The sequence below is a fragment of the Jatropha curcas genome, chromosome 6 (assembly GCF_041381405.1).
Source record: "Jatropha curcas cultivar XTBG-Jc1 chromosome 6, XTBG_Jcur_1.0, whole genome shotgun sequence".
NCBI lineage: Eukaryota > Viridiplantae > Streptophyta > Magnoliopsida > Malpighiales > Euphorbiaceae > Jatropha > Jatropha curcas.
The window spans coordinates 30295701-30322366 of record NC_143156.1 but is presented as its reverse complement, the minus strand read 5'-3'; the positions used below and the strand labels follow the sequence as shown (position 1 = coordinate 30322366).

The 26666-nt window shown below is 34.8% G+C and overlaps 5 protein-coding genes across 7 annotated transcripts; 3 read left to right on the top strand and 2 right to left on the bottom strand.

The window, feature by feature from the left end:
* Positions 1-962: 962 nt before the first annotated feature.
* Positions 963-4164, top strand: LOC105649238 (serine carboxypeptidase-like 18). The gene is made up of 14 exons (XM_012235830.4): positions 963-1204; positions 1295-1437; positions 1540-1622; positions 1703-1825; positions 1925-2027; positions 2137-2174; positions 2353-2454; positions 2552-2632; positions 2720-2878; positions 3034-3108; positions 3208-3344; positions 3581-3694; positions 3779-3833; positions 3926-4164. The coding sequence occupies exons 1-14, from the start codon at positions 1086-1088 to the stop codon at positions 4007-4009; spliced, it is 1416 nt and encodes a 471-aa protein (XP_012091220.1). The 5' UTR covers positions 963-1085; the 3' UTR covers positions 4010-4164.
* An 833-nt stretch (positions 4165-4997) lies between these two features.
* Positions 4998-7972, top strand: LOC105649189 (superoxide dismutase [Mn], mitochondrial-like). The gene is given in 6 exon segments (NM_001308695.1): positions 4998-5353; positions 5959-6005; positions 6098-6223; positions 6348-6404; positions 6854-6931; positions 7655-7972. Coding segments are annotated over 6 exon segments (720 nt in total). The 5' UTR covers positions 4998-5040; the 3' UTR covers positions 7754-7972.
* Positions 7973-8310: 338 nt separating this feature from the next.
* Positions 8311-11122, bottom strand: LOC105649190 (N2,N2-dimethylguanosine tRNA methyltransferase). 2 transcript variants are annotated; one of them, XM_012235768.4, is made up of 6 exons: positions 10480-11122; positions 10019-10219; positions 9832-9931; positions 9439-9639; positions 8879-8941; positions 8311-8702 (listed from the first exon to the last, which is right to left on the bottom strand). In XM_012235768.4, the coding sequence occupies exons 1-6, from the start codon at positions 11082-11084 to the stop codon at positions 8580-8582; spliced, it is 1293 nt and encodes a 430-aa protein (XP_012091158.1). In that variant the 5' UTR covers positions 11085-11122; the 3' UTR covers positions 8311-8579. The 2 variants fall into 2 exon arrangements, with proteins under 2 accessions (XP_012091158.1, XP_012091159.1); XM_012235769.4 differs by having other exon boundaries at positions 8311-8699.
* A 118-nt stretch (positions 11123-11240) lies between these two features.
* On the top strand, positions 11241-19339 carry LOC105649191 (uncharacterized). Of its 2 annotated transcripts, XM_020685292.3 has the most exons (11): positions 11241-11563; positions 11775-11913; positions 12832-13865; positions 15038-15217; positions 16187-16279; positions 16609-16791; positions 16868-16970; positions 17055-17240; positions 17766-18274; positions 18393-18886; positions 18969-19339. In XM_020685292.3, exons 3-10 carry the CDS (start codon positions 13641-13643, stop codon positions 18840-18842), a joined length of 1929 nt encoding a protein of 642 aa, XP_020540951.1. In that variant the 5' UTR covers positions 11241-11563; positions 11775-11913; positions 12832-13640; the 3' UTR covers positions 18843-18886; positions 18969-19339. The 2 variants fall into 2 exon arrangements, with proteins under 2 accessions (XP_020540951.1, XP_037496568.1); XM_037640640.2 differs by lacking the exons at positions 11775-11913; positions 12832-13865 and having other exon boundaries at positions 11249-11563.
* Positions 19340-19574: 235 nt separating this feature from the next.
* On the bottom strand, positions 19575-26293 carry LOC105649192 (Melibiase family protein). The gene is made up of 15 exons (XM_012235772.3): positions 25798-26293; positions 25431-25489; positions 24673-24729; positions 24549-24583; positions 24017-24120; positions 23831-23903; positions 23300-23358; positions 23145-23210; positions 22961-23044; positions 22052-22116; positions 21873-21955; positions 21310-21400; positions 21096-21154; positions 20580-20720; positions 19575-19988 (listed from the first exon to the last, which is right to left on the bottom strand). The coding sequence occupies exons 1-15, from the start codon at positions 26013-26015 to the stop codon at positions 19875-19877; spliced, it is 1308 nt and encodes a 435-aa protein (XP_012091162.1). The 5' UTR covers positions 26016-26293; the 3' UTR covers positions 19575-19874.
* Between the last annotated feature and the right edge of the window lie 373 nt (positions 26294-26666).

Genomic DNA, 26666 nt, shown 5'->3' with positions numbered 1-26666 from the left:
CTTTCTTCTCTCTTCCTGTCCTTAAAAGTAGTCCCTGAATAACAGGAGAGTCTGTTAATTTGTTTTTCTTGCTAAGATTGTTCTAGCGGGTCGGTCCAGAAATTTGTATCGTATAATACAAACAAAAAAAAAAAAAAAAAACCTTAGTAATTATATGTATTTCCTTTTTTATCTCTAGCTCTTTCTCTTTCTAGATTGAGCTATGATCTCCATTCATTATCTTAGTATCTACTGCCATTACTAAAATTAGACACATTTCTAGTTTTCTTGATCTTGTCTTTGCTTCCAGAATAATTAACACAGTCTTGTATTGATTGATGTGCAGGTTAATATTTCCTTGATTACTTCCTGTGATCTACTCAAACACAGACTTGTGATAAATGTGTTGTTGCGGTGGTAAGCGATCTTAATATCTTACCCGTAAGAACACAAGTTCGATTTCCGGAAAACGCATTCTGCTAGAAGGGGCAAAAACCTTTAAATTCTATGGCTCGAGGGGATTCCACCTCTGATTATAACGAACAAAAAAAGTACATTCACGTGGTCTCATTTTGTTCTTAGTGGGTAATGAGTAATTGAACTGATCATTCCCATGCGTACAGCTACAACTTGGTAAGAAAATCCAACTACAACTCCAAGTCTGCAACTACAACCTGATCTCAAAATACTCAAGTTTATCACAAAACTCCCTCGAAGCCAATAATCAATACTATTTCTTTCTTAAAAAGAGCATAAATATTCAAAACGTGTGAAAATTGGAGGACTTAATTCAAAAAATATTAGATACTTTGGATGTTATCACCTAATTGGGACAAGAAAAACTCACATTCCACAAAACGACAAACACATTATTCAAAACGCAGGCATATAATAATTATAAACCTTATTCAAAACACATTATTCAAACCTCATTATTCAAAACGCAGGCATATAATAATTATAAACCTTTTTCATATGGTGCCTAATTAAGATGCAATGCATCGTTTCTTTAAACCATCTTCTACCAACTGAGCCTATATATATTGGCACCAAGCAAAGACTCATTAAGCATTAGTCAGAACATTTAATCATAAATCTTCTTGATTATGGGTTTGCCTTTTCTTGTTGTGTTATTTTCATTGGCAAAGATTGTCTTAGGAGTAAAGTATAACATTACCAGTTTACCAGGTTATGATGGTGAACTTCCATTCAATCTTGAATCCGGGTAATTATCAATTTGCTATTTTTCTCTTGAACTATTAATATTTTCTGTTAGTAAATATAAACTTAGTAACTTTTTAATATGTTTGTATAGATATGTTGGTGTAGAAAATGACACTGCACAATACTTCTACTTATTTGCTGAGTCACAAAGGAATTCTGCAGAAGACCCTATTCTCTTTTGGATCACTGGTGGCCCTGGTTGCTCTAGTCTCAGGGCATTTTTCCTTTCACATGGTATCACTATTTTAACACTAAAAATGGATTCAATTACGTTAAATTACATTTCATTACAGTTCACCGAACTTAGATTTATTATGTTTCTGAACATTATTGTAGGTCCTGTGAAGCTTGATACTGATAACTACAGTTGGGATGGAAGCTTGCCAAAGCTTCTGTTAAATGGCTATGCATGGACAAAGGTTAAATAATTGGTTATACATATGCACATTCTATATGAAAAATTGTGGTTTGATGAATTTTTTTTTCATTGGAAATTCAGGGCCTTAGCATAATATATTTTGATGGACCGATTGGAACTGGATATTCCTATGGAACAACAGCAGAAATTTATGAAAGTGGCGATTCCATATTTGTTAAGCAAATCTATGAATTTCTACAGCAGGTATGTGGAAATATATATTTCGAAGAAAGAGTTAATTAATTGTTATCTGAATATATAATGTTAATTAGCGAGTGAGTTTAATTTTGATTATCGTTGCAGTGGTTGCTGGAACATCCTCAATTTTCTGAAAACTCATTTTACTTTGGTGGTGATGGATATTCTGGCAATTTGATTCCAGTGGTTACACAAACAGTTCTAGATGGTAAGATTTATCACTGATGAATGTGAATTAAGAATTAATCTAAATTTATATTTTTCCAAATATTTTTTTTATTTATTGTTTTTGTTTTCTTTTAAATATATGGATGCAGGCAATGAAGCTGGAAATATCTCTTTCTTGAATATTAAGGTATACTCAAGCCAATTAATTGTTAATCCAAGTTGTTGTTTTGGTCCGAATTTCGAGAAGGAGTGAGATTAGTACAATAGTTAAAATATGGTCTTTTCTTTTCATGATTTTTTGAGATATGAACCTGAAATCTCTTTGGGATAGTGGCTCTTACTTCTGTCTTTCTTGCAATGAGTAGGGTTATATGCTTGGAAATCCTGGAGCAGATTTTAGCATTGATTTCAATGGAAGACACACTTTTGCTAACCGAATAGGATTTGTACCGGATGAACTCTACGAGGTGATTTTAAACACATTATCGATATATATCCTGTCGTTTATCTATAATAAAACTAATCATTTCTCGTGTTGATCTTAATTATATTACATTTTTTAAGGCTGCTGATGAGTCTTGCAGTGGAAATTTCACAAACCCACCAAATGATGTTTGTAAGACACTTGTGGATGCTATGTCAGAGGTTAGATTAATGTCACATATCTATAAGATCTATATACATGCACTCATGAAATTGGAAATTAAGAAATGACCATTTTTAAATCTGCAGCTAACCAGGAACATTAATCCTGTACAAGTTATAGAGCCAGCTTGTAAAAGTGTACCAAATTATCTCAAGCTGCCACAAATTGGCGAACAATCTGCTCGAAGATATCTCGAACAAAACCCCACTCATCCTTTATCTGATCCTCCTACTTTTTGGTGTCGTGTAAATTTCTCTCTCTCTCTTTTTTACTTAGTATGCAATAAAATAACAAAATATGATTTTTAAGGATTAGACTTGCCTAGAGTCATATGTTTGTATCCATACGTGCAAATGCAAGTTTCCTACATAAAACTAAAGGTTGGTTCTCTTGTATTCAGAAATATGATCTCCAGATCCTTTCAATCTGGGCAAACGATGAGACTGTCCAAGAAGTTCTTCATGTTCATCAGGAGGTACGCATAAAAATACGATATATGCAATTAAAATAATGCAAGGTAGTGAAGGTTAATAGACGTAACTTAGCAAACTCATTTCTTTTTAATGTTAATTAGGATCCGGGCACGCCTCACTTCTGGCAAAGCTGCAATGACTCGATTATAGTTGGCCCTGCTTATACTGAGAAAGCCTCAAGTGTTGTCAGCTATTACAATAACTTAACCAACACCAACCTAAAAGGTTTGATATATAGGTAATTCTTCCTCTTACATTAATTGCTACAACATTTTCAGTATAGAAACATAATTTGTCTGGATTTTCCATATTTAGAAAGCAAGTTGAAGAAGCGCTAGTTGTATAGATGATCAAAAGTTCAAAACTTTACTTCATCTCATCCAGCCATCCTTCACAGAGCCGAAACAAAAACGACAGAAAAAAATAAAGGAAATTGCTTTGCTTGTTTTTGTTTCATCTCTGGCTTTTTTACAGTGGTGACCATGACATGGAAATTGCGTATTCTGCAACACAAAAATGGATATGGAAACTCAATTTGACTCTCGAGGAATCATGGAGAGCTTGGTCTGTTAACAATGAAACTGCAGGGTAGGTGTAATTTTTAAATAATAATAAAAAAAAAGGTTGTAAATGGGAAACTCACTTTTCTTTCTACATAACTTGTTAATGCAGATATGTAAGGTTCTTCACTAATGGTGATTTCAATTTGACATTTGCAACTGTGAAGGTAACATTTAATTGACAATTAAAATGGTTATTATTGGAATTGGAAAATGAACAGATAGTTTTATTATAAGAACTTCTTCTTCTTCTTTGCAGGGAGCTGGTCATTTTGCTACTGAATACAAAGCTGAAGAGTGTTTTGAAATGGCAGAAAGATGGTTGGCTAATGAAAGTCTTTAGAGATTAATTAGCACTAATTATGTACTTAAAGTGGTGTAATTTCCACCTTATTTTGCTAGCTTGGAACTATTTAGCAGCTCACGTAGATGCTGAAAATAAAATGGAACTTTTAGGATTCCTGCATTAATAAAAATTCGAACCAAACTTATCTAGAATGGTTTTTTATTTGATTATTTAACTTGATACATTCGTTCTGAAATTTTTATTATGAAACTAACTTTATGCGGGTATATAAATAATTCGATTCGGTTCGATGTATAATCGAATAGGCTTATGGCACAAATCTAACTTTGGTGCACCAAACACCTTTAACCTCTTTTTTATTTTAAAAAATATAATTCATTAATAATAATATGACGTCCTATAAATAATTATATGGATTAGACCTAATTTATTATCATGATTAATACAATTTGCTGATCTTTTAACAAGAAAGAAAGAATTATAGATATAAATCTTCACAGTAGCAACTAGTTTTTTAATTAATTTAAACGACAAAATATAATATAATTTTTCTTGACCTTTTATATTGTCTCGAAGATGAGATCAAACTTGTGTTTTGTGGATTTAGATCACTAACTACCTCAACATCTTGTTGGTTATACCTTTATTTATTTAATAATAATTTTTCATAAAAAAATGATAAAAAAAGATAAAAAAAACAATCAAGATCATAATTTAACATGTATTTTTTAATTTACATTTATGAATAATTATATTTAATTTTTTCAAAAAAAATAATTATATTTAATTTAGTGAAGTCAAATAAGAAAATAAAATTAAAATTCAAAAAATAAAAAAAAAAAGAAAGGAAAAGAAGATAGCAGCCGCCAGGCGGTGCTGTTTGACGTGGCTCTTGTAATGTGACAGGCGTCAATAAGCCACGGTTTTATGTTCTTGGATACTTGAAATCGGCCCATTGGTTTTGTCATTTTTTCGGTTACATAATCTCCAAATCGGAAACCCACAATCCTCATTTTCTTCTTCTGCTCTTTCACTCGCTACACTATTCGACTCCTGTCGACGAATCAATGGCTCTCCGTTCTCTGGCCACCAGAACCGCCCTAGGCGCCGCTGTCAAGGCGGATTCTAATCTTTTCCTAGGCTTAGGATTAAGTCAACTTCGAGGATTGAAAACCTTCTCTCTCCCCGATCTTGCCTACGACTATTCAGCTCTTGAGCCCGTGATTAGTGCCGAGATAATGCAGCTTCATCACCAAAAGCACCACCAGACTTATATTACTAACTATAATAAGTCTCTTGAGCTGCTCAATGAAGCTATGAATAAGGGGGACTCTGCTTCTGTTGTCAAGTTGCAGAGCGCCATCAAGTTCAATGGTGGAGGTTAGATTATCGATTGCTTTTTTCTTTTTGATTAAATTATAATTTGAGTGGTTATTTGAAGTGATTTTTTTTTTTTTGGGATTATTATTGGATTTTATTGTAAAACATGAGTAGAGTAGGATTTACTTGACTTGATGTATTGAATTCTCTTGATTATTATTGGACTTGATTTGATTGATAGTAGTAGTGGATATGATTGTGTCTATTCGATAAAGTTGAAGTTTTTTGATGATTAATTGACTAGAACAAAAAAAGAATAACCTAATTACATGATTAATTGAGAAAGAAAGTTGGGCCAAAACAGTTTCATCGATAGTCAATGCGTTGTCTTCTTCTTTACATTTCAAAAATAGTGCAAATGCAACTATTAATTTGTATGAAGGTATTCTTGCATGCAATTTTGTGGGTAAAATAGTTTCACTTTTTGTTGGTGTTTTGTCCTTTTAATTTTTGGGCTGCCGTGTCTCTTTTGGTAAACCTCATTGTGGTGGTCAAATATTGAAATAATAAGCGTGAGATTTCATAAGTTTTGTTTGTTGACACTCTTTAAATGTTGCTTCAAGATATCCACTTTTTCAGTTTATCAGGAAATATTTATCCTGCAGGTCATATCAACCACTCCATTTTCTGGAAGAATCTCGCCCCTGTTCGTGTGAGTTTATTCTTCTGACATTTAGTTCCCTTTGGGGTCTGCCTAATAAGTTCTCTCTTTTGATTTCTTGCCTAACCCTTCAACTATAACAGGAAGGAGGTGGTGAACCTCCGCATGGTTCCCTTGGTTGGGCGATTGATGAAGATTTTGGTTCTTTGGAAAAGTTGATCCAGAAAATCAGCACAGAAGGTGCTGCTGTCCAAGGATCTGGATGGGTGGTAAGTTATTCGCTTTCTTGTATTTCAAACAATGGTTTTCAATTTCTGTTGTACATTTGGTGTAGATTGGTTTTATCAGTCAACTCATTTGCCTTTTCTTTTTCACATCTTTCGATCTTGACAGTGGCTTGGTTTGGACAAAGAAGCAAAGAAACTTGTAGTTGAGACAACTGCAAACCAGGTAACTTGGCAATTATTATTGAGAAGTCTATTCATTATGTTTTTGGGCTTTCATGAACCGCTCATTCCTGATGTGTTTAAAAACATTGATAATAAACTGACAACTAATTAGATTCCTATGTAGAACAGAGTGTATTACTTGTACGTGAGATCTCTCAATTATGTATTGATGTCTATGGGATTTTGGTGAAAGCTTTATGAATTGCTTGTGCGGTTCTTTTTTAAGACGTGTCATTATCATGCTACATATGAGCATGAATCTTTTGTTGGACTGCTTTTGATATCTTGAGTCATCAATTATCGAAATTTTAAGGGTCTGAAACGTGTAAGATATTTAAATCAACTCTACACATTTTGTCACTTTCTACATGATGGTAAAATCTTTTTAGCCTGTTGAAAATTACAATTTTGCAGTAATGTTACTTAATGTTTTTTTGACTGTTACTACAGGACCCATTGGTAACTAAAGGACCAACTTTAGTTCCTTTGCTTGGCATTGATGTTTGGGAGCATGCATACTACTTACAGGTGAACTTTTTGCCTTTAAATTGTTCGATATAGTTTCTTTGCAATGCTTAGCTTCATTTCTCTGTCTGTTTGAGGAAGATGCGACTGAGATGGTGTTCTGGCGCATTACTTTGTCATGATTTTTTATCATCTGATTGGCACCTTCGGGTATTAGTAGTTGCATTGTTTGCTCTAGAATATCTTACAAGTGTCTGTTAAAGAACTTGACTTGTAGGGTAGCAAGCATCATTGCATCGAAGACATTTAAAATCCCTCCTTTTTGAGCTGACAGTGTTTGAGGAAAACAATGTCAAGAAGTAATGTTGTCATCTGTGTACTATGACTGGTGAAAACCTCTATCTGCCTTGGTCTATGTTATTGCCAAGCAATGATAGCTTTTTAACTGGTACATAGATCAGCATGTTGAGGTTACTTGGTACTTCTAGCCACTTCTTAGTTCATGATTTTAAATATACTTGACAAGACGTGAAAGGTAGGTTATCATCTGGTCTCACCTTCTTGCCAGCATGCCTAATTTTGAAAATCTATTTGCAAACTAGTACTTCTAGTTAAGTGCACTTTTTTTTCCTTTCCTCTTTCTTGGGTCTGCTTATAGATAGGTGTGGTATGCATAAAATAGAAAAACACCTGAAGTCGCTAATTATTGCTTATCTCACTGAAATTATAAATTTGCATCTTCTTTCATTTGTTTTTGACTCTTTCAATACTTTTTCCATGATGCAGTACAAGAATGTCAGACCTGATTATCTAAAGAACATATGGAAGGTAATAAATTGGAAGTATGCAAGTGAAGTGTATGCAAATGAATGCCCTTCAGCTTAGAGCGCTCACCACTCTTATGATTGAAATAAAATGATGTGTTAATGTATTATAAAATATTAAGGGCCCCTTCTCTCCACCGAGCTGTTCACAGGTTGTCTGCACTAGTGTGTGCTTTTGTTCATTTCTTCTTTGTCAGTCCTATCATGGAACATATTGCTCTTGATGTCCTGTTATATGGATCTTCTAATAACAACAATTTGGGCACTAGATTTTATTCAAGGGGCTTGAAATGATCATAATTCCAAAGCCTAATTAGGCAAGTTCCCTGTGATTATATATGAAAATTAGTTTGTTAATGCGTCAATTCATTAGCAAATGCAATATTTCTAATCTGCTCGTTGAAGGTTTACCAATTGATTTGGTAAATATACCAAGGGTTCATCACTTTATGATTGAAATAAAATTGTGTTGATGAACGGTTTTATTATCATAAGTTGAACATTCACTTATAAAACATAAACAATGACGGTTTAATTGGCACCGTGACCTTTTTTTTTTTCTTTTTACGTATATTTTTATTTTCTTTTGATATACATGGGATTGCAGGAATCTCAATCTGTTCGCGAAAATTATTCTGAATTTTTCATTCTAAAAGTATAGGGTCAAAATTATGCAGAATACATGATAAGATTGGGTCTCTCCCTCTACAGCACTTTTACCATTTGCATGTGATTAAGCTACATATAAAATAATCCTATCTGAAAACCAATACTTTACATGTAAACTAATACATTACGTTACCTTCGATACCAATTTCAAACTTAGGCCAACCAAACATCTTTTTACTAATGAACATGCAATCTCATAACCAAAATGTGCTCTAAAATCACTTTGCTTCAAAATTTTGAGCACCCTGTAGTTCCTTGGCAATTCTAATGCACATTGACATGGGACAATCTGTTTTGATTGCATTAGAGGCAATGTGCGACCGAGTAGCAGCGTATCCCTTCTGAAAAAAACGAATTCAATAAGCTCTAATCTCACAGAATCTTTTAATAGGAAACATGTATCTTTATATGCAAGTTTTACTATGAGAAAAAGAATGCTAAGTCAGATTTCAATTCTCTAAAACAAGCAAAAACTATCATACAGATAATGGTAAAATGTTACAAGGGAACTGCATACCTTGACAAGGGTGCTCATCATAGTCTTTAATGAAGGTGAATTAATTTTTCCACGGCTCGCCATCTGAAAACGGTTAAAAGGATAACTAACAAAGTTTGCATTTTAAATTTCCCTAGTATAGCATATTTAGAGGTGTAAATGAGCCGAGCCGACTCGTAAGCTATTCGAGCTCGGCTCGAAAAGAGTTCGTAAAAGTTCAGCTCGAATCGAGCTCGAGCTCGAGCCTGCTCGTTTAGCAATCGAGCCGAGCTCGAACTTCAGTTCAAAAACTCATCGAGCGTTATTGAGCTTTTGCACATACATATATAAAATGTTATTTTAGGTTACTCGAGCCTCAAGCCGAATTCGAACTTAAAATTTTTCAAGTCGAACTTTCATCGAGCTAAACCCGAGCTTAAATCTTTAGATTCGTTGATTTTCGAGCCGAGTTTGAACCGAGCTAAATACTATCGAGCCGAGCTTCGAACCTGGCAGATTCGAGCTCAGCTTGGCTCATTTACACCCCTAAGCATATTAACAAAAGCTGACAAAATGAATGGAGAATGGACTTGCACTAGGACCTCATCCATTTTGATGTATCCAAAAGGTAATCTGGGGTCACTTTCATCCAACATCCGTTTCAGAAGCTTATCAAGATCAGCTCCCACATCATTGCCTATCCATCCCCATTGCTCAGCCAAATTTAACATTTCGGTGATGAAGGTAGCATTATGAAGAGGTCCCGTCCACAAGGGTCCTGAAACAGTAACCGGACTAGAATCCTGAAAAAAACAGAGGAATACGATGTTAGCATATACTTTAATAGTATTAAGAAGCAACAATGAGAACTATGCTTGTGCTGTCATGCACAACACCAAGAGTGAGCAAAAACGGAGGTGGTAACAGGAAAAAAAAAAAATTTAATATCAATAGTGTCATCAGAGAGAATATTGTTTGTAGAGTAAGATATATACGTTACTGCTATTGCAAGAGCAACTACTCTGACCAAGTTCTTCCCAAGAAAATGATTGAGTATTTCCACATTGGTTGCAGTAGCTTATGAAACCATAATGCCTATCATGAATAGTAATGCCACTGTAAATAACGAAACTCATAAAACTATAACACAGCAGCCACAATTTAAACATTAAGAAAAAGCACCTGTTCTCGTGATCCTTCCCTTTATTTACTTGGAGCATGACCCGAAAAACTGGTCCATGATAGGAGTAGTATGAAAAGAGTGGAGTAACGTGATATCCTAGTAGAGATGCCTCCCGCACAGCCCCTCCTATAAGCATTCGCAATCCAATCTCATTGCAACTAGGCATGGGGCGTATATATGCTCCATATGCAGCTAAAGAACTAAACACATGAATACAAAATTTTACCATAAACTTAGGACAGTAAACAAATTACAAAGCACATTGAATTCTAAACCAAAAAATTTGAACTATTCACCAAATCATCTCCACTAGAAATATGGTAATAAATCTAGCAATAAGATATTGTAAGCCAGTAATGAGATAAAAAGCATAACAATTATCTAGACATTTTAACAAACAGCAGATATTCATTTTATAAAAACCACATTAAAACTTCAAAAGGAATGTTTCAACACTGACCAATGAGGCCGGTGACCACCTGAAGAATACCCATCAGTAGAAGTAAGATAAAGCAATCCATCCAATTTCAAAGCACTCATTGCAGACCTCAAAAACAAAGAATCACTCCCAAATGAATCAATATCAATCAAGTCAAAAAAATCCCTCTGCAAATAACATTCAGTCAAGACTCTATTCGCATCAAAATGCGAAACAGCCCATCTCCTGTCATCTCCAAAACCTCTTTCCACTTTCTTCAGATTCCCCAAAATAATCCCTCGGTATTCATCATTAGCATCATTTGCCAATACGAAATCTGCTTTGGCTTCTATTAGGTACCGGCAAGACCGAATTCCACAGCCACACATTGCATCCAAGACACGTAAGTTTCCTTTGGATTGCTTGTAGAGACTTGCAGCCAATACCCCCAAGTCTCGACCTTTGGCACTTTCATGTTGAAAGAAGGTCCCTCCAGTCTCGAACACGATACCCCTTTCGGTTTGAAGCTCGAATTTGCAGTTAAATTTATTAACTTTAGGATTTCGAACTTCGAAGTTGCGAACATTTAGAGGGTTTTGGAGAAGAAATGGAGAAGAGGATAGGGTTTTAGGGATTAGAATTAACATGGCGGGAAAGTTGATTAGATGATTTTAGTGGGTTTTAGATGGGTCAGATATTTGACCGTATATGAACGGTCCAGATTACTTTATGATCTTTTGACCTGGAGATTTGATCTCCGCTTATATTTTGCCACGTCATCATCAATGGTGGTTGACTCTTTTTGTTTAAAGTTGGAAACTTGTATATTTTGCCACGTCATCATCAATGGCGGTATACTCTTTTTGTTTAAAGTTGGAAACTTTGACGAGGTTGAGATTAAGAAATGTTGTGTGCTTCCTGTTTTTTTTAAATCTATTTTCTGGGTTTTGCGTTTGGAGACTGGTTGCGAGGGTTTAAGGGTTTTAGGTGTCAAAATTCTTCCTTTTAAGAAGATGGTTGGCTTGTTCTTGTTTAAGTCACATAATGTCACAAGAGATTTGGAAGTTAAGCAACGGAACAAGGCAAAGCTAAAGAAAAGAGAGAAGCAAGTTTGGCACTCGTTAAGGTAAAAAAAAAGGGGGCTTCTTTAACTTTTAAGTTTTAAGATTTTCTCATAATGTAAATGATATGAATACAATGCCTTATTGGGAAGATTCTGATTTCCATATTTAGAATTTTATTACATCCATGTTTAGTATTTTTGATTGAACTAGTTGTAGAAGAGTATAAACTTTTGGTCGGTTTTGTTCAGAAATTGGAATTGACTCATGTGACAGTTTCAATACTTGCATTAGGAAAGTTCAAATTTTGCACTGCAGTTTGGCTAATCATGATGATTGCTCACTGGAGGAACCACAGAACTGGCGTTAACTGATCAATGGTTGCAGCATTGTTTTTCAACTTACTTTTAGAAGGGTAAGAAGGAATTTTGTTATAAGGGTTCTCGTTGCTCTGTGAAGAAATAGAGCCTAGTCGTTCAGTTGGGTTTTTTGAGCTTCTATAAATCTATATTTTAGTTGAATTGGTTTTGTTTGCTACCCAAGCTCTAATTTGATCATTTTATGTGCCTAGGGTACTTTAAAACTTTTAAGTCGAAAAAGAAACCAAATCTATCAAAGTTATACTTCAATGTTTCAGGCAAATGGTTGCTTTAATTGGAAAGAAACAATCTATTATTGGGAAGAAATATGCTTTATCAGATGGGTCCACTGAGTACAACTTTAACTCATGGTCAACATGTTACATTTGTATTTGTATGTTGACTAACACTTCTGCTTCATGAAAATTTTTCCATACAACATACTTACCAAATCATCTTGATGTCAAATATTCAATGAGCTAATCTGAGCTATAGAATGCCGACGATGAATCCAGCTCTGACTTTTACAGCCCCTTGTTTTGGTCAATACCTGGATCCCAGAATGATTTTGAAATTTACCAAACAGCTTAAGCTTTTTGTAAGAGCTTTTGTGCAAGGTGTCTGTCAGTTTTCCAGGAGATGAATGACCTAAGCATTGGGCAAAATCAATTTGTCTTTATGCAATAAATGCAATTACTAGGCGATATCTAGGAAGAAAGCTAGAATTTAATAATGGAGATATTATCGATATTTACTTCTATACATTTTTGAATCACACGGGATCTGGATTGAGAAGCTAGAATTAGATAGCGAGAAATCGATTATCATGAAAAAGAAAAAATTATTATGCTGTAAGCAAATATGGAAATACCACTTTACTGTTTGATCTTATTGCAATTTGTCTTGCATTCTGTGTTGGCCTATTAATGAAGACAAAACCACTTTGTTAACAGAATCTTGCCAATGTTTGACAGGAAGGACTCTTCTTTTTCTGGCTACGAAGGTTAATTCAAACATTTTCTACTGGATAACAAGACTCCATTAACAGCAAAATTTGTTCTTATGAAATTCATCTCTTTGACATTCAGTTATGCTAATCTACCTATTCCATTATGGAGTTCTCTCAAATTTAAAAGGGAAGAGAGGGTTAGGGATGAAAACTTCTCTTTTTCTTGTTAATATCGCATTCGTCCCCATTACTTATTTTTGTCCATGTCTGGGGATTTCATTCACTTCTTTTCTTCAAAAAAATCTAGTCTCATTTATGTTAAAATGGTAATCTCACTCCTTTGGTCCTTTACCACGCAGAACCCAAATGTCCTACCTTTTCTACAAAATCCCAATGTAATTATTTCTGATCCCCTTTTACTTAGTATAGGACAGCATTTATAATTTTTTTTTTCTTATAAAATTTTCAAAAAGTGAAAGAGTGTTGAAGTCTGGAAACGACATGGAATTATTTTCAATTGTTTCTAAGGCACCAACCAGCCGATTTTTGTTTCTGTATTCGGTCTTAATTTGAGAAATAGTAGGTTGTTTCTGCTGCTTTATCAGTGTATCTAAACTCATCATGTTTCCTCCCAAATCTGTACTTTATGTCAGCTTTAGTAAATTTGCCTTACTTTCTGCTTATCCCATTTATTTTATTTAAACTTCTAATTTCTAACTGTTCCAGTACTAATTTATATGCAATCAATTGAGGATATTATCAATGGGGCATTGCACTGCTGAGGGATCCTAAGTTCCTTGTTTTGGAACTGAAAATTCAGCTCATTTTTTGATAATGGGAGATCTTCAAGGGAGTTTGCCTCCTTGCTCCGCTTCCACCTTTTCCTCCTCTTCACTTAATCTATGCCCATTATCAATTGATCCAGAACTGTGGCTAATGGCTGAGCAAAGGATCCAAGAGATACTTCGGATTATTCAACCTACTTTGGCTTCTGAGCAGAAGAGGAAGGAGGTCATTGATTATATCCGGAGATTAATTAAGGGTTATTATGCAACTGAGGTGAGAAGTGCCCACGTTCTATTCTATGTATTTCTTCTTTGAAGGAAATGTTGAATGCAGTAGTTTCTTTTTCTTTTCTTTCATGTAATCTCCCTCCGTTTTATTCTAGCAGAGTTGATCTTAGAAAATTTCAGTCACTATATTAGAGGGTTCGCATTTTGTTGTTTTCTCGTTGGTATTTCTATATGTTTTTCTGAATTTCTCTTTCAAAGGAAAGTTTGTTGTCAAATTTTCTGTGTGGAATGGCAAAGAAATTAGTTATGATATGGAACTCATTAAATATTTGCTTTTTTAGGTGTTGGAGCCATAAGGATTTGAACTCCTGTAGTTGATCTTTGGTCATTTATTTATCTGAAAGATGACTAAATGGGCCTTCCCATGAATTTTTTGCTTTGAAAGTTCAGTTAGATAATATATCAGAAAGGTCCTGCATTGTATTTGAGCATTTCCTTCTGTTACCAAGCATGTGCTTTATCTCCATCTGACTTGACTGGTTCCGCCTTCTGCATGTGGTGGGCAAACTCATCCGTTTACCTAAAAGCAAGTATTTTTGGCATTTGATAAACTCTCTAGCTTAAAGGGAAAAACTAACCTAATTCAGTACTAGGGCTGTTCAAATCAAAAACCAAGGACCCGATGCATTCACAAGTTACTATGATGACAGCCTTAATAATGTCTGTGCAAATAAAGGCCGTATTGAAAAAATAAATGGACAGCATATTTTACTTTTCAATTGGATCATGTTCAGCAACCCGATGTGAACGCCCCTACTCAATACACGTATCATCATGCAATATGCCGTTATCACCTGATTGCCATGCAGCGAAAAAAGTGTTTCAAGGCTGAGAATTTAGGAGCGGTTTTGTATATTTTTATAGCATTTTAGATTCATGCTACGTGGCATTCTGCTTTTAGCAATTTTGTATGATTGTCTTTTAGCCATTTAGATTCATTTTATGTGGCATTAAAGAGCCTTATATGTAAAGTCGTTTAAATTTGTTCATTTATGCCAACTGGTTGAACATCATTCTGAGGATCTGAAGGATCCCTTTGACTTTTGGCTGCATTCGCACATAGAGGCTTAAATGAGTAGGATTTATGACGTGTTTGTTAATTTGTGGAGCGGGTATTACAGTGGCTGTGAATTAACCTGACGCCATGCAATTTTACAGGTCTTTCCATCTGGTTCAGTGCCACTGAAAACTTATCTTCCTGATGGAGATATTGATCTAACTGTCCTCAGCTATCAAAACATGGAAGAAGATTTGGCTAGAGAAGTCTACAACATGCTCAAATATGAAGAGCAGCACCCTATGTCTGAAGTAAAAGATGTCCAGTATATTCAAGCACAGGTTAAAATTCTTGATTTTAATCCTTTTGTCGTAAGTCATGATATTTATTATCACATTATTTTGGTAGTTGTTCTTTGTTGCCCTTTGTTTGATTGTAGTGGTGTTCTTTTTGTGTTTTCTTTTCCTCTTTGTGTTGCTTTGTTTCAACATGCTTTTAACTGTTTTTTTACCGGTTCTCTGCCTTACACCAAATGAGTATGGCATTCTTTCAAGCTGAGACCCTTTACCTAGGTGGTTGATAAATTGTTTCCTGACATAAACGCTTGTTACTTTTAAATGCTATCAAATTTGGAGCCATGGTATGTAAAAAGCTTCTAGATACCGACAACTTTCAAGAAAGGTTATGACATTTGTTGACAAGGCATCAATGAGAGGACATCAGCATTTTAAAGAAAGTACATTATTTATGTCAAGATCGTACATATCTTCTGAACCAAAAGAAAAACACGATCATTTAAATCTGGTGTAATGTGCATTTTCTTCTTGTGCAAATTTGATAATGATGACTTATTCTTCTATTAAACTTTTGGTCATTAGTCCTCTCATCCTCAAAGTTAGGGTGACAATGAAGTCTCTGACACATAAGATATTATTCAAAATAGAAACAGAAGTTCATGATTATTACCTTTTATGGGAAGTGGGGTTTCAAAACTCAATCGAAGACATGAGAAGAGTATTCAGGTGCTGGCCGTTTCACCTTAAAAATGAAGAGAAAGTAAAGCATATATATGATTCAGTTTGAATAAATATATGCAAAAGGAAGCTATTTGCAGGTCTAGATGTGGGATTCATTATCATGTCTAATATATATAAGTTCTATGATATTTTGCTGAGCTACATTTAAAACTACCTATCTTTGCAACTCATCTAACAGAAGTGATGCTCAATCTTTTTTTTTTTTTTTTTGTATAAAAATAAAGCTAATTTTTTTTCATGTACAATGTTTGAAAGTTGGAATTTGGATGACAGGTTAAGATCATAAAATGTTCCATGAGGAATATACCAGTTGATATCTCTTTTAATCAAATGGAAGGGCTCTGCACTCTTTGCTTTCTGGAGCAGGTACTATCCTACACAACCTCAGGCCCAAAATGATGGAGCGACTTGTTTTCCTCAATAAATATTACCTCTGACCATCTGTTATACTGTTCGGGGGGGAGAGAGAGTGGGACAGAGAGGACAGCAAAATGAATGAGGATGTGGGAGTTCAGACTTTTCTCGGTTCATTGTGATTGTTTGATGGCATAAAGACCTTGCATTGATGGTTATTTATTACAAGCGACTATCCTGGCCTTATTGTTTAAGTCTCATCACATCTTTTATTGACATGAAAACAGTCAGTATACTTTCTTTTACCTATTTGACTTTTTTTGGCGCTGACTGTTTCTTAGATTGACTGGCTTATCGGGAAGGATCATCTTCTCAAGCATAGTATTATTTTGATAAAATCCTGGTGTTTTTATGAGAGCCGAATTCTTGGGGCTTACCATGGTTTGATCGCAACGTATGCATTAGAAATATTGGTGTTGTGTATCATCAACATGTTCCATTCATCATTACCTGGTCCTTTAGCAGTAAGTATTTTCATTTCAGATTTTCATTTGTGCATCTGCAGATTGAATGATTGAGCTAACTTTGATTTTTTAACAGGTATTATATAGATTTTTGGACTACTACAGCACTTTTGATTGGGAAAATTATTGCGTCAGCATTAGTGGTCCTGTTAAGATATCATCCCTTCCAGAGATTGTGGGTAAGCATAATTAGAATGCATGATGAAATCGTCTTACCAGTTTAAGCATTTGCTTGATGTCTCTCTTTCTTGTGCTCTCTACAGCTAACTCACAAGATAATAATGGGAATGAGCTATTGATCAGTCCGGAGTTCATAAGGAACTGCAAAGAGAAATTTTCAGTTCCAATAAGAGCAGTTGAGAGTGGGGGCCATGAATTTCCTATTAAGTATCTCAACATATTGGATCCTTTAAAAAATGGGAACAACCTAGGGCGTAGTGTCAGCAAAGGTATTTTATTAATGATACACACTGAAGCAATACTTGTTGAAAATCTAGATTTTGAAGGTTACTGCATGGTATCTGTAAATAATGAGCCTTCCTATAAAGACGTGGGAATTCTTACTCTTGTGAAAGAACAATTGGTCTTGTGTATTGGCGAGCAATTTGCATGTCAACTTCTAGCGCCAATTTTTACATCAGCTTCTAGTTGTGAAACAAAAATAAGTGTCTCATACGATACATGAATGTCGGGGGAAAAAAAGGATTAACGATCTTCCATGCTTCTAAGATACATGAAAATTTTCTGATGGTTTGCAACATGTGTACATTTGTATCTACACCTATGTGCATGCACGTAATGTCATATAAATAGAGAGAGATATATGTACATGATTTCATTGCAATATTTATCTGAAAATGTGGAATTAAATTCAAGATCCATTTAATGTTTGCAGTGTGAATATTTGAAATTGTTGCGTAATTACTAATGCTTTGAACTAGTTACCTCATGCAAATCAATCTATCTTCTTCCAGGCAATTTTCATCGTATAAAATGTGCCCTTGCCTATGGGTATCAGAGGCTTGGAGAAATCCTTGTGTTACCAGGAGTAAGCATGGGTGCAAAACTGGAGAATTTTTTCAGAAATACTATGGATCGAAGTGGGAGGGGAGAAAGGCCAGATGTACAAGTTCCTGTACCTGCATTTGGCACTGGAAGATCTGAGGCATTTGATCTCAGTGGAGACTATGAGGATTGCTACAGTGGTCTAATAATGGGCCAGTGGTATCATAATTATTCACTTCATTTACCCACTCAGATCAGTCCCCCGTCATCACCTTCTGAATTCCAGCAGACAAGTACTGGGGATACGCTGTCTCAATTTCTGCAATGCAAGCAGCATGTCTTTCCTCAAAGAGGCACAACTTTATTTGCCCCAGTAGTGCCAATCTTGCACCCTTATCTGTCAAAGATATGTGCCACTACTTCTGTCATTGATGAAATGGGGAAGTCACGAGGAACGGGCACATACATCCCTGATGTGGTATAACTAAATTTTGCTGTTTTTTTTTCTGATCTGTCAATTGAACGGTTTGTTTGCTATAAACCTAAACAGTTAAAAATCAGTGACCAAAAAAGAAAAAAATGCTTGCATTTTGCAGAGGCATCATCCTTACAAAGATTTGCTATCATGGATGAGGGTGAGGAATCCAGATTCTCCAACTCATAGACGATTAAAATCACCTCGAAAGGCTGAAGAAGTTGGGGATGACCCACAGGGAAAGGGCGACAACGGTTGCTGCCTTGATCTTTCTCCAGATTCATTCAAACCAGGCACAGAAAAGAGTGAGAATAGTAGCAGGCTGAATCTTTCACTGGATCAATTTCCTCTTCTTCCCTGCCATAATAAATTCGTGTCGTTGGAAATCAGCGAGTCCTGTCAGCCAATGTCGAAATCCCCACAGGTTAAGGAATGCTCTTCCTCAACGGGTATTCAATTTGGGAGTTTCAGACAGCCAAAATTGCCAGTGGCACAACCCTCATCAGTCAGTGCAAAAGCAACCGGATTCTGGAGTTCCAACCACTTTGGAGATGATGCAGGCTATCCCTAGAGTGGGAGTGCTGAAGCAACAAGAACCATTAGAGACTGATAAGGGTATGTATGGCATTCCCTGGTGTACTATCATTGTATAGACCAAACTCAATATTCTCAAATTTTACTCCGTTTCGCACTGCAGGATTCTAAGACAAGAAATACAATCAGAACATTAGGGAAAACGGCTATAGGTAGAAGGATGGAACCAGCAGTAAATTAGAAAGACTGGTGCACTATCCTGACATATATCATTAGCTGAGTAGCAACACCCCTTTGTTGGAGGCTTTTATATACAACATTGATTCTGTTTTTTGGTTTTCCCCCTTCTCCAAAGCAAAATACAGAAAGTATAGAGCATAACTCTTGGATGGCTTTTGTCAACCTTTTCACCCTTTTTGGGCGATTATATGTAGGAAAGATGTTTTAAATGCAATTTTCTCGATGGCATTTTTATTCCCTGCCAAGCCCAGTTCTCAAAAGCATTTTAAGTTAATGCAAAGTTATTCCCTTCCAGCTCAGAAGAGTAAATGTGACTAGTACTGCTTTCTTCTTTAAATATAGTAAAGCTTTTCAGATTTCCTTGGTCATATATAAGCATTGTTGCATGGACATTAAATTGATTCCCTGAATCACCAGGTTCTGTGTTATCAACATAACAATTATGATCTGGTTTGATTTGATTTGCTTGGCTTATTGTAAAATCATGGATCAAACCAATCAAAATGATAAAAGATGTAAATCAGGTCAGTTTGTTGCGGTTCACTTAAAAGGTGAATATAGCACTGGAATTTAAGTTTTATACATGCCAAAGAAATATCTTAGAAATTCAAGTCCAAGTGGTTATTTACTTGATTGCCAAGATTATAGTGTTACTTCTACTATTGTAATTTTTATTGCATATAACAACTGCAAGGCTTTGACATATTCACACCCTTTTTTCTCATCTTCAAAGGGACTTCAAAATGCAGAAATGTGCAGCTTATGGAATGCAAGAGTAGGATCACCCCCCATGCACTTGAATCACACTCCAACTTGTACGGACGATAATCTAAATCTCAGAAGAATATGGCAGTATCTTGGGAGTAAAGATGTACATTGCACAGTCATGAGCATCGACCCGAGCATCGAATGATGCCACTGCATCTCCTGTAAGATCCTTGTGCTGCAAACCAAAATGATCTTAAGTAAGCATAAGATAAAAGGGATAAAAAAAAAAAAAAAAATTTTAAAACCAAGTTTTAGAAGCTAAAAACTCAGGTCAGCTCCAAAGAAATATCTAGGTAAATATTTGACTGCTATGATAATATGTGAGTATAATTTGGCATATTTTCTTCCAACTAGACAATGGAAGAGTACTAATATTATCTGAATTCTTAAAATGCTGATTCAAATGAAATATATTTGTCTCGAGTTACCAAGTGAAGCCAGAGTTTAATGGCAACTTGATAATTACAATAAAGCACAACATTGCAAAGGAGAAATATCGAAATCAGAAAACTGGAAAAAGTTATTAGTGATACTTAAAATATTAAAGACTTCAAATGGTTCTAATAATATTAGACACAACCATAATTTGTGTAGGATGCTGCCAAGAAAAATGCTAGGACAAGTCCTGCAGGTTTTGTGGCTGATAATGCCAGTTAGGAATGACTAAGACAAGGTTTTTAAGGTGTCTGAGGACTGAGACTGTTGTTTTATGCCTTCTAAGACCAACAAAATCTACCTAAAAGTAAAAGCAATTCAGTTTCCCCACCTGCCATAAGTCTCGCACTGACACGCTGGTGCCAGATTTGAGCCCAAGCGCATCCCATGGAGCTGTAATTGTTGCCTTTTTTGAACAACGATTCCAGAGAGCAACAGCCAAGCGATGTCCAGACAAAGGACCTGCCCAGACCTGGAAAATAATGGCAATTACTGAGATAAATTAAAAAAGATAAGGGTAGGCTTGGTCTTTGTTCAAGTTGTAGCAAAACCAACAAACGTAGTTAATGACATATGCTTTAATTAAACCATAAATGTCATAAAATTATAGAGCTAGCCTGATTTGTGCACATAGCAACTGCTGAACTTCCATGGATACAACAAATGGCAGAAAAAAAAAATTTCTATTAAAGCCCCATGAAAGGGCAGGATGATTCTGCTTGTCAATCAGAAAGCATGAATAATATAACACAAATTTGACTGCGAGATGTTCAACTTCTGAGTCCTAACTTAGGTGTAATTTCAGTCAAATATATTGTAAAATTTAAATAGATAAAAGAGGCATGACCTGTTGGCAACCTTCAGATCCAACAGTGTGAACTTTCCTTCCCTGAACACCAAGCGGATCTGAATCAAAAAACCCTTGTTTGCTTAGTTTTACAGGCATGAAAGGTGGAAAAGGCAGTAATTCATAAAGACATCTGCTAAAAGCAAAATGGGAAGTGAAATAATTATGCCAAGCAAGTTGCACAAGGAAAGATAAATTGAAATCATATATTCACCTTGGTTTATAGCAATGACTTCCTTATTTGTTAGAATCTCATAAGCTTCTGCTGTCATGTTTCTTACGTCGCAACCAATCAAAAGAGGGGCCTGCACATAAAAGTTCCACATAAATGTATGGACTAAAAAGTTCAGACTTCAGATTCAGCATACACATCTAACACACATGGAGTAACATTTTTATATAAATTAGTCATAAGCAATTAAAGCATTCAGGCAGAGCAGAAGGGTCAAATAATGATTTCTAATCACGGCAAAAGGGTCAAAGGAAAGTAAGCATAGTTCTTATGAACTGGAAACTAAGCATAGTTCTTCTGAACCGTAAAACTCAATTCAAATCAACAACGCCTTAATGAAATATAAGGAATGGACTCCACGATAATTTGTTTTTCATTGGCTTAGCTCTTCTCAAGGATTTTCCATTATAAAATATTTGCTTAGTGACATCATATAAAAACTTCAAAAAAAAAAAAAAAAAAAACTAAATAGTAAAGAATATTTTGCCAATTCAATCATAAATCCAAAGCTAAATGAGTGAAAGAAACAGATTACATAGAGAGACCTTCATCAAAGCCCAGATGCTAAAATGAGCACGGTACTCCTGGTAAGTCATGCCTCCATTGCCAACTTCCAACATATCCGGATCTACCGAGGAAAAATTGCATGGCAAATAAGATGAAACGGTCTGGGAAATAAAGCTGATCCATCATATCAACATGTTAAAAAAGATCAAGTTTTTACCATTCCATCCACCAGGTCCCGCATATGTAGCCCACTTATCATTGACATCGGCTATAGTGGTCATGCTTAACAATAAAGAACAAGAGTTAATCAGTATGACAATCAACTTTTAGTTGAAAATTTGGCATATAATAGAAAGTTACTGTTGCTAATAATTTGTACAACTTTTAGTTGAAAACATGGCATACAATAGACAGTTGCAGTTGCTAATAACTTGTTCAAGATATCAAGACCAAATTATAATCATGGCAATGCTTCCAGCCAGCAATTAAATCACATGCTTTTCCTTCGGGAAAGAATCTTTGAACCAAAATCAATTTATAGAAACATCAAACTGATGGCAATGAGATACTGTAGACATGAAAAGATGCTGCATCAAAGTAGAATATATTCTTTATATTTTTAATTTGCATCATCGGATAATAACCAGCAAAACTAAACGTAGAAATATGCTTTTGATCCAAATGATTTCTTTTGATGCATTCTTACAGGGTTATCCTAGGTCTTCAATTATTTGAATCAGTATATCCTTGTTATGGATTGTTTTCTTGCCAAGAGGCCAATTTCTTACAACAAAAGCCAGATATTTTAGGTGACTAAGTAGCAAAGCAACCAATGGTCCTCTATTATTATTTTTCATCTTTTGAAATAATAATTCCACTTGTTTCTTTCCACTTCTCAGTTATGAGATTCTAAGCAGGTATTCCTGTTGAAATGAAGCATGTACGTATAGTGATTCAGTAGTTCAAGAAGTTACTGCTCTTTTTCTTGGCTGGAATGGAAAAGGAAATCATGCTTACAAGTGTTCAATATTACCTAGAAAAAAGCTGCTAAATCCTTTCAACCAGATATTGAAGCCTGTTTAGGCATGAAATTTTGAATAAAATTTTTGCGTGAAGAAAAATTAACCTTGCCCATGTGTCATTGATGTCATCTGTTGTACGCCAACTATTTCCAACTTTCCCAGCCCATAAGGGAGGGTCATCAACACCCCTGTCAATGAGCAAAACAAAACAGAAGGGCCAAAATTTCTCTCATGACAATATAGTATAAAACAGGAGATTTATAGAAATTGATAAAGCAACTGATTTACCATTCACAGAGTGAATAGAAAATTGTCCGTCCAGTCTCATTCAGAGCATCACGCATTGGTGGGTACCTGGAAATTATCAAATTACACAAGTAAAGTTTAAAGTACTTAGAAAAGGTTGTTTGACAACTTAAATAAGATAAAGATGGTGATGAAACCTTTTCTTTGGTTCAATGCCCAGATTGAAACAGTTGTCATACTTTAGGTAATCCACACCCTGATGATTTAACATCAAGCGTTAGCCCAAGGTAATAGCCCTCAAATAATACTATGACCCGAAAATAAAAGGGCATCCTAAAGTGACCTGATGCATGATAAATTATTATTTGATATTAAATGTTTAATTGACAAGAAAATCAGCACATATGGAGATTGTCAATTTCAAATTCTTCATGCCAAAATTTGGTGTGTTTCATAGTGAGAGATCATTTAAATATTTGAAACAAACAGACATTCAATTTTTCAACCCTGAAACTAAGTGATGATACAGGGGTTGAGATTTTCAGCTAACTCCTCCATTATTATAATTCTTCTAGAGATTACTTTTGAAAAGATAGATTTTCTCATCAACTGCTTCAAAAAGACAGCATAAACAGATAAAGCAATTTGATGATTTGCAATCAGTAATAAAGGAGTAAATGATTGGAAGACTTTTAATCAATATATATAGCACAGGAACAGAAACTAACCCATGAAGCAAACAGTTCTGCGTCATCCTTCTCATGGTAAAGTGACCCTGGTCGAACTTGACATGTAAAAACCCTATAGAAATGCAGTAAGGTGAGTCCAAGGAGTGACTGGGGATTGAAATAACATTGATCATGACGAATGATCTATCTTCCAGCTTCTGAATAAATGCTGAAAGTTTATCCTACCCAGCATCAGAATAGATACCAAGCTTGAGGCCTTTCCCATGTACATAATCAGCAAGAGCTTTGATTCCCGATGGAAAGGTTTTTGGATCAGGGACCAATTGACCCTGTAAAACCAAGTCATAGTAAGGAATTTGACATTATTCACACTTTCACAATTTTACCACTTATGTGCTCATTCTTTTCTTGGTTTGTGTGGGAAGGTCAGGGGTCTGTTATCAGATTACTAGTCTATATTTTATTGTGCAAACAAGTCACTTCTTATTGGAAGTTTCAGGTGGTCTATATAATGATTAACATGCTTGTACAATTGAACTCTATAAAATCATCAGATAATGAAGTTTTAATGTTCCCATTGGAAGCTGATAATTCAATGAAAGCCAAAACTCAGAAAGCAGTCTGCAAAACTAACAAAAAATAGTGAATATTATTTCAAATATAAATGTGTTCCCCACAAATCAAAAGGTCGGCAATAGCTGTTACAACTTATAGGATAACAACTATAATGCGCAAAGGGAAACATGATCTAATTGACCTTTGCATCTCGCATTGAAGCAGACCAGCAATCATCTGCATCCAATAAATTCAAATAAGCTTAAAAGAGAAACAAAATGCTAACACAAACCACTTGAAAAAAAAAAAAAACAAAGGAACAGTACCTATGTTGATATACACATAACCTAAATCAGCCAATCCAGTTGAAACGAGTGCATCAGCTGCCCAAGATACAGTTCAACATTAAGTATTCATAAAGAAGTTCATGATCAAAGGTAAAAACAGAAAAGTTACAAATTCCTAGGACCATCTATATTCAATTTAGAATAACATTATAGCATTTCAAGAAGTAGTAATAACTGACCAAATTGTGTTCAAGAATGCATTCTTTCAAATGTCAGTAACACATATTCATCATTTTTCATCAAGTAAATGCCATAAAGAAAACAACCCTTTTAAAGTGCGATTGGCAAAATCTGATTGGACCACAAATGGGGTATCAATGCATAAACATATTTCTACACCCAAAAATACATCACCGATTCATAATCATTTGTTCTTCAGTAATCAATTAAGCATATTTGTGTCTAAGACTTTACAGACGCGAGGGCTTCCAAATTATTGAAAAGGAGAAACCAATGTTGCAAACTTCTTTGGCCCTCTACTCAAGGTTATTATTTCCTCTTCTCCTCTTCCTCTTTCCGCTTTCAACTTTACTCCTATATTCCTTTACCAACCACAGCAACTCAACTTTGTAATTTTTTCCGCCACCATTCTAACTACTCTCATTTTCATCAGGACCCCAAATAAATCAAGTGTCTATAAATTTTCATTTTTATCATAAGTAATAATATAAAAGTCAATAATCAACACCAACAAAGAAAGCCAAAAACTTGACATCAAAACAAGAAATCAAATTCACCTGTTTGCTTAATGACCGTTTCATTGATATTGCAAGCAAAGAAATTCCAGCTATTCCATCTGCAAGGTCGCGGGTAAGAATACAAAATCGAAAACCCAAAATATAGAATTAAAAAAAAAAAAAAAAAAGCTGAAAACTTTTGCATTTGTCATCAATAAAAAAACTAGCATCCCCTGATCATACGCAAAAACTAACACCTGTCCCTTCAAAACAACACGATATATTGAAACCACATATAAATATTTGCAAAATTTGCAAAAAAAAAAAAAAAAAAAAAAAAAAAAAAAAAAAAAAAAAAAAAAAAAAAAAAAAAAGAGTTAAAAATCATCACTTTATATGATACAAAACAAAGAAACAAGAGAGAGACCCCATCTGAGGAGCTCGACCCAATCCATTGTTGAGCTGAAAAATCCCATATTTGGAAGTATCAAAAATGGTATGAAAGGATTTGCTATAACCAAATCTCCCTTTCTCATAGCTCTGCAACAAAGATCCTTCTCTTGCTGCAATTGCCACTTGAATTACCCATAAAGATAGAGAAAGACTCACAAAATACAAAAAAAGAACACTGCTGCTCTTTCCCATTAATGAATATTATCCTTTGAGCTATGTTCTTCTGATCTTCAAAGCTCTTGTATTGGAAATTTTTTACCTTTAAGCAACACAGAGACAGGAAACAAAGACAAAAAATATGGTTGTTGGAACTTGGAAACTTTATAACTTCAAGGTTCAGCAAATGCCAGGTCAGCATTGGATTATTCTACACTGAACACCAATATTTAATTCCTTATTAGATTTTAAATTAAAGTGGATAATGCTTTGCTAGACCACATCTCAAATTATTTGCCTGAACGGCTAAATCAATGCACTTTCTCTATCATATAATGAAAACAACAACTAATAATATCTTTTTATGTCTCAGAGGTTACCTTTTTATGTCTCAGAGGATAAGGAAGTTAGTATTTAATAAATTTTCCTTCAGAAAGAAAAGCATTTGTAGATTTGTGGCAATATGAAAAGCAAGATATTAATAAATAATTTAATAAAATATAATTAAGAGAATGAAAATTTAGACTTTGATCTTGTATATCACAAGGATTAGGCTGATTAATTATAATAATTACTGTAAAAAATAGTTAAATAGATTGGAAAGATTTTAGTTACGTGACGTACTTGTAGATTTGATTGGCCATATATTGTTCAAAATCTAATCAGTCTAATTGAGGAATTTCTTGG

What these genes read in the sequence shown, in the direction of transcription:
- LOC105649192 (XM_012235772.3), bottom strand. Translation starts at nt 26,015, where the DNA reads ATGGGAAAGAGCAGCAGTGTTCTTTTTTTGTATTTTGTGAGTCTTTCT. An exon ending in TTATGTGTATATCAACATAG is followed by an intron (nt 24,584 to 24,672) that starts GTACTGTTCCTT and finishes TATTGGATGCAG; the next exon opens with ATGATTGCTGGTCTGCTTCA. An exon ending in CTTCAATGCGAGATGCAAAG is followed by an intron (nt 24,121 to 24,548) that starts GTCAATTAGATC and finishes TTGGTTTTACAG; the next exon opens with GGTCAATTGGTCCCTGATCC.
- LOC105649191 (XM_020685292.3), top strand. Translation starts at nt 13,641, where the DNA reads ATGGGAGATCTTCAAGGGAGTTTGCCTCCTTGCTCCGCTTCCACCTTT. An exon ending in AGGGTTATTATGCAACTGAG is followed by an intron (nt 13,866 to 15,037) that starts GTGAGAAGTGCC and finishes GCAATTTTACAG; the next exon opens with GTCTTTCCATCTGGTTCAGT. An exon ending in ATCCCTTCCAGAGATTGTGG is followed by an intron (nt 16,971 to 17,054) that starts GTAAGCATAATT and finishes TGCTCTCTACAG; the next exon opens with CTAACTCACAAGATAATAAT.
- LOC105649238 (XM_012235830.4), top strand. Translation starts at nt 1,086, where the DNA reads ATGGGTTTGCCTTTTCTTGTTGTGTTATTTTCATTGGCAAAGATTGTC. An exon ending in GGCATTTTTCCTTTCACATG is followed by an intron (nt 1,438 to 1,539) that starts GTATCACTATTT and finishes ACATTATTGTAG; the next exon opens with GTCCTGTGAAGCTTGATACT. An exon ending in TGACATTTGCAACTGTGAAG is followed by an intron (nt 3,834 to 3,925) that starts GTAACATTTAAT and finishes TCTTCTTTGCAG; the next exon opens with GGAGCTGGTCATTTTGCTAC.
- LOC105649190 (XM_012235768.4), bottom strand. Translation starts at nt 11,084, where the DNA reads ATGTTAATTCTAATCCCTAAAACCCTATCCTCTTCTCCATTTCTTCTC. An exon ending in GGTGGTCACCGGCCTCATTG is followed by an intron (nt 10,220 to 10,479) that starts GTCAGTGTTGAA and finishes TCATGTGTTTAG; the next exon opens with TTCTTTAGCTGCATATGGAG. An exon ending in TGATGAGCACCCTTGTCAAG is followed by an intron (nt 8,703 to 8,878) that starts GTATGCAGTTCC and finishes CGTTTTTTTCAG; the next exon opens with AAGGGATACGCTGCTACTCG.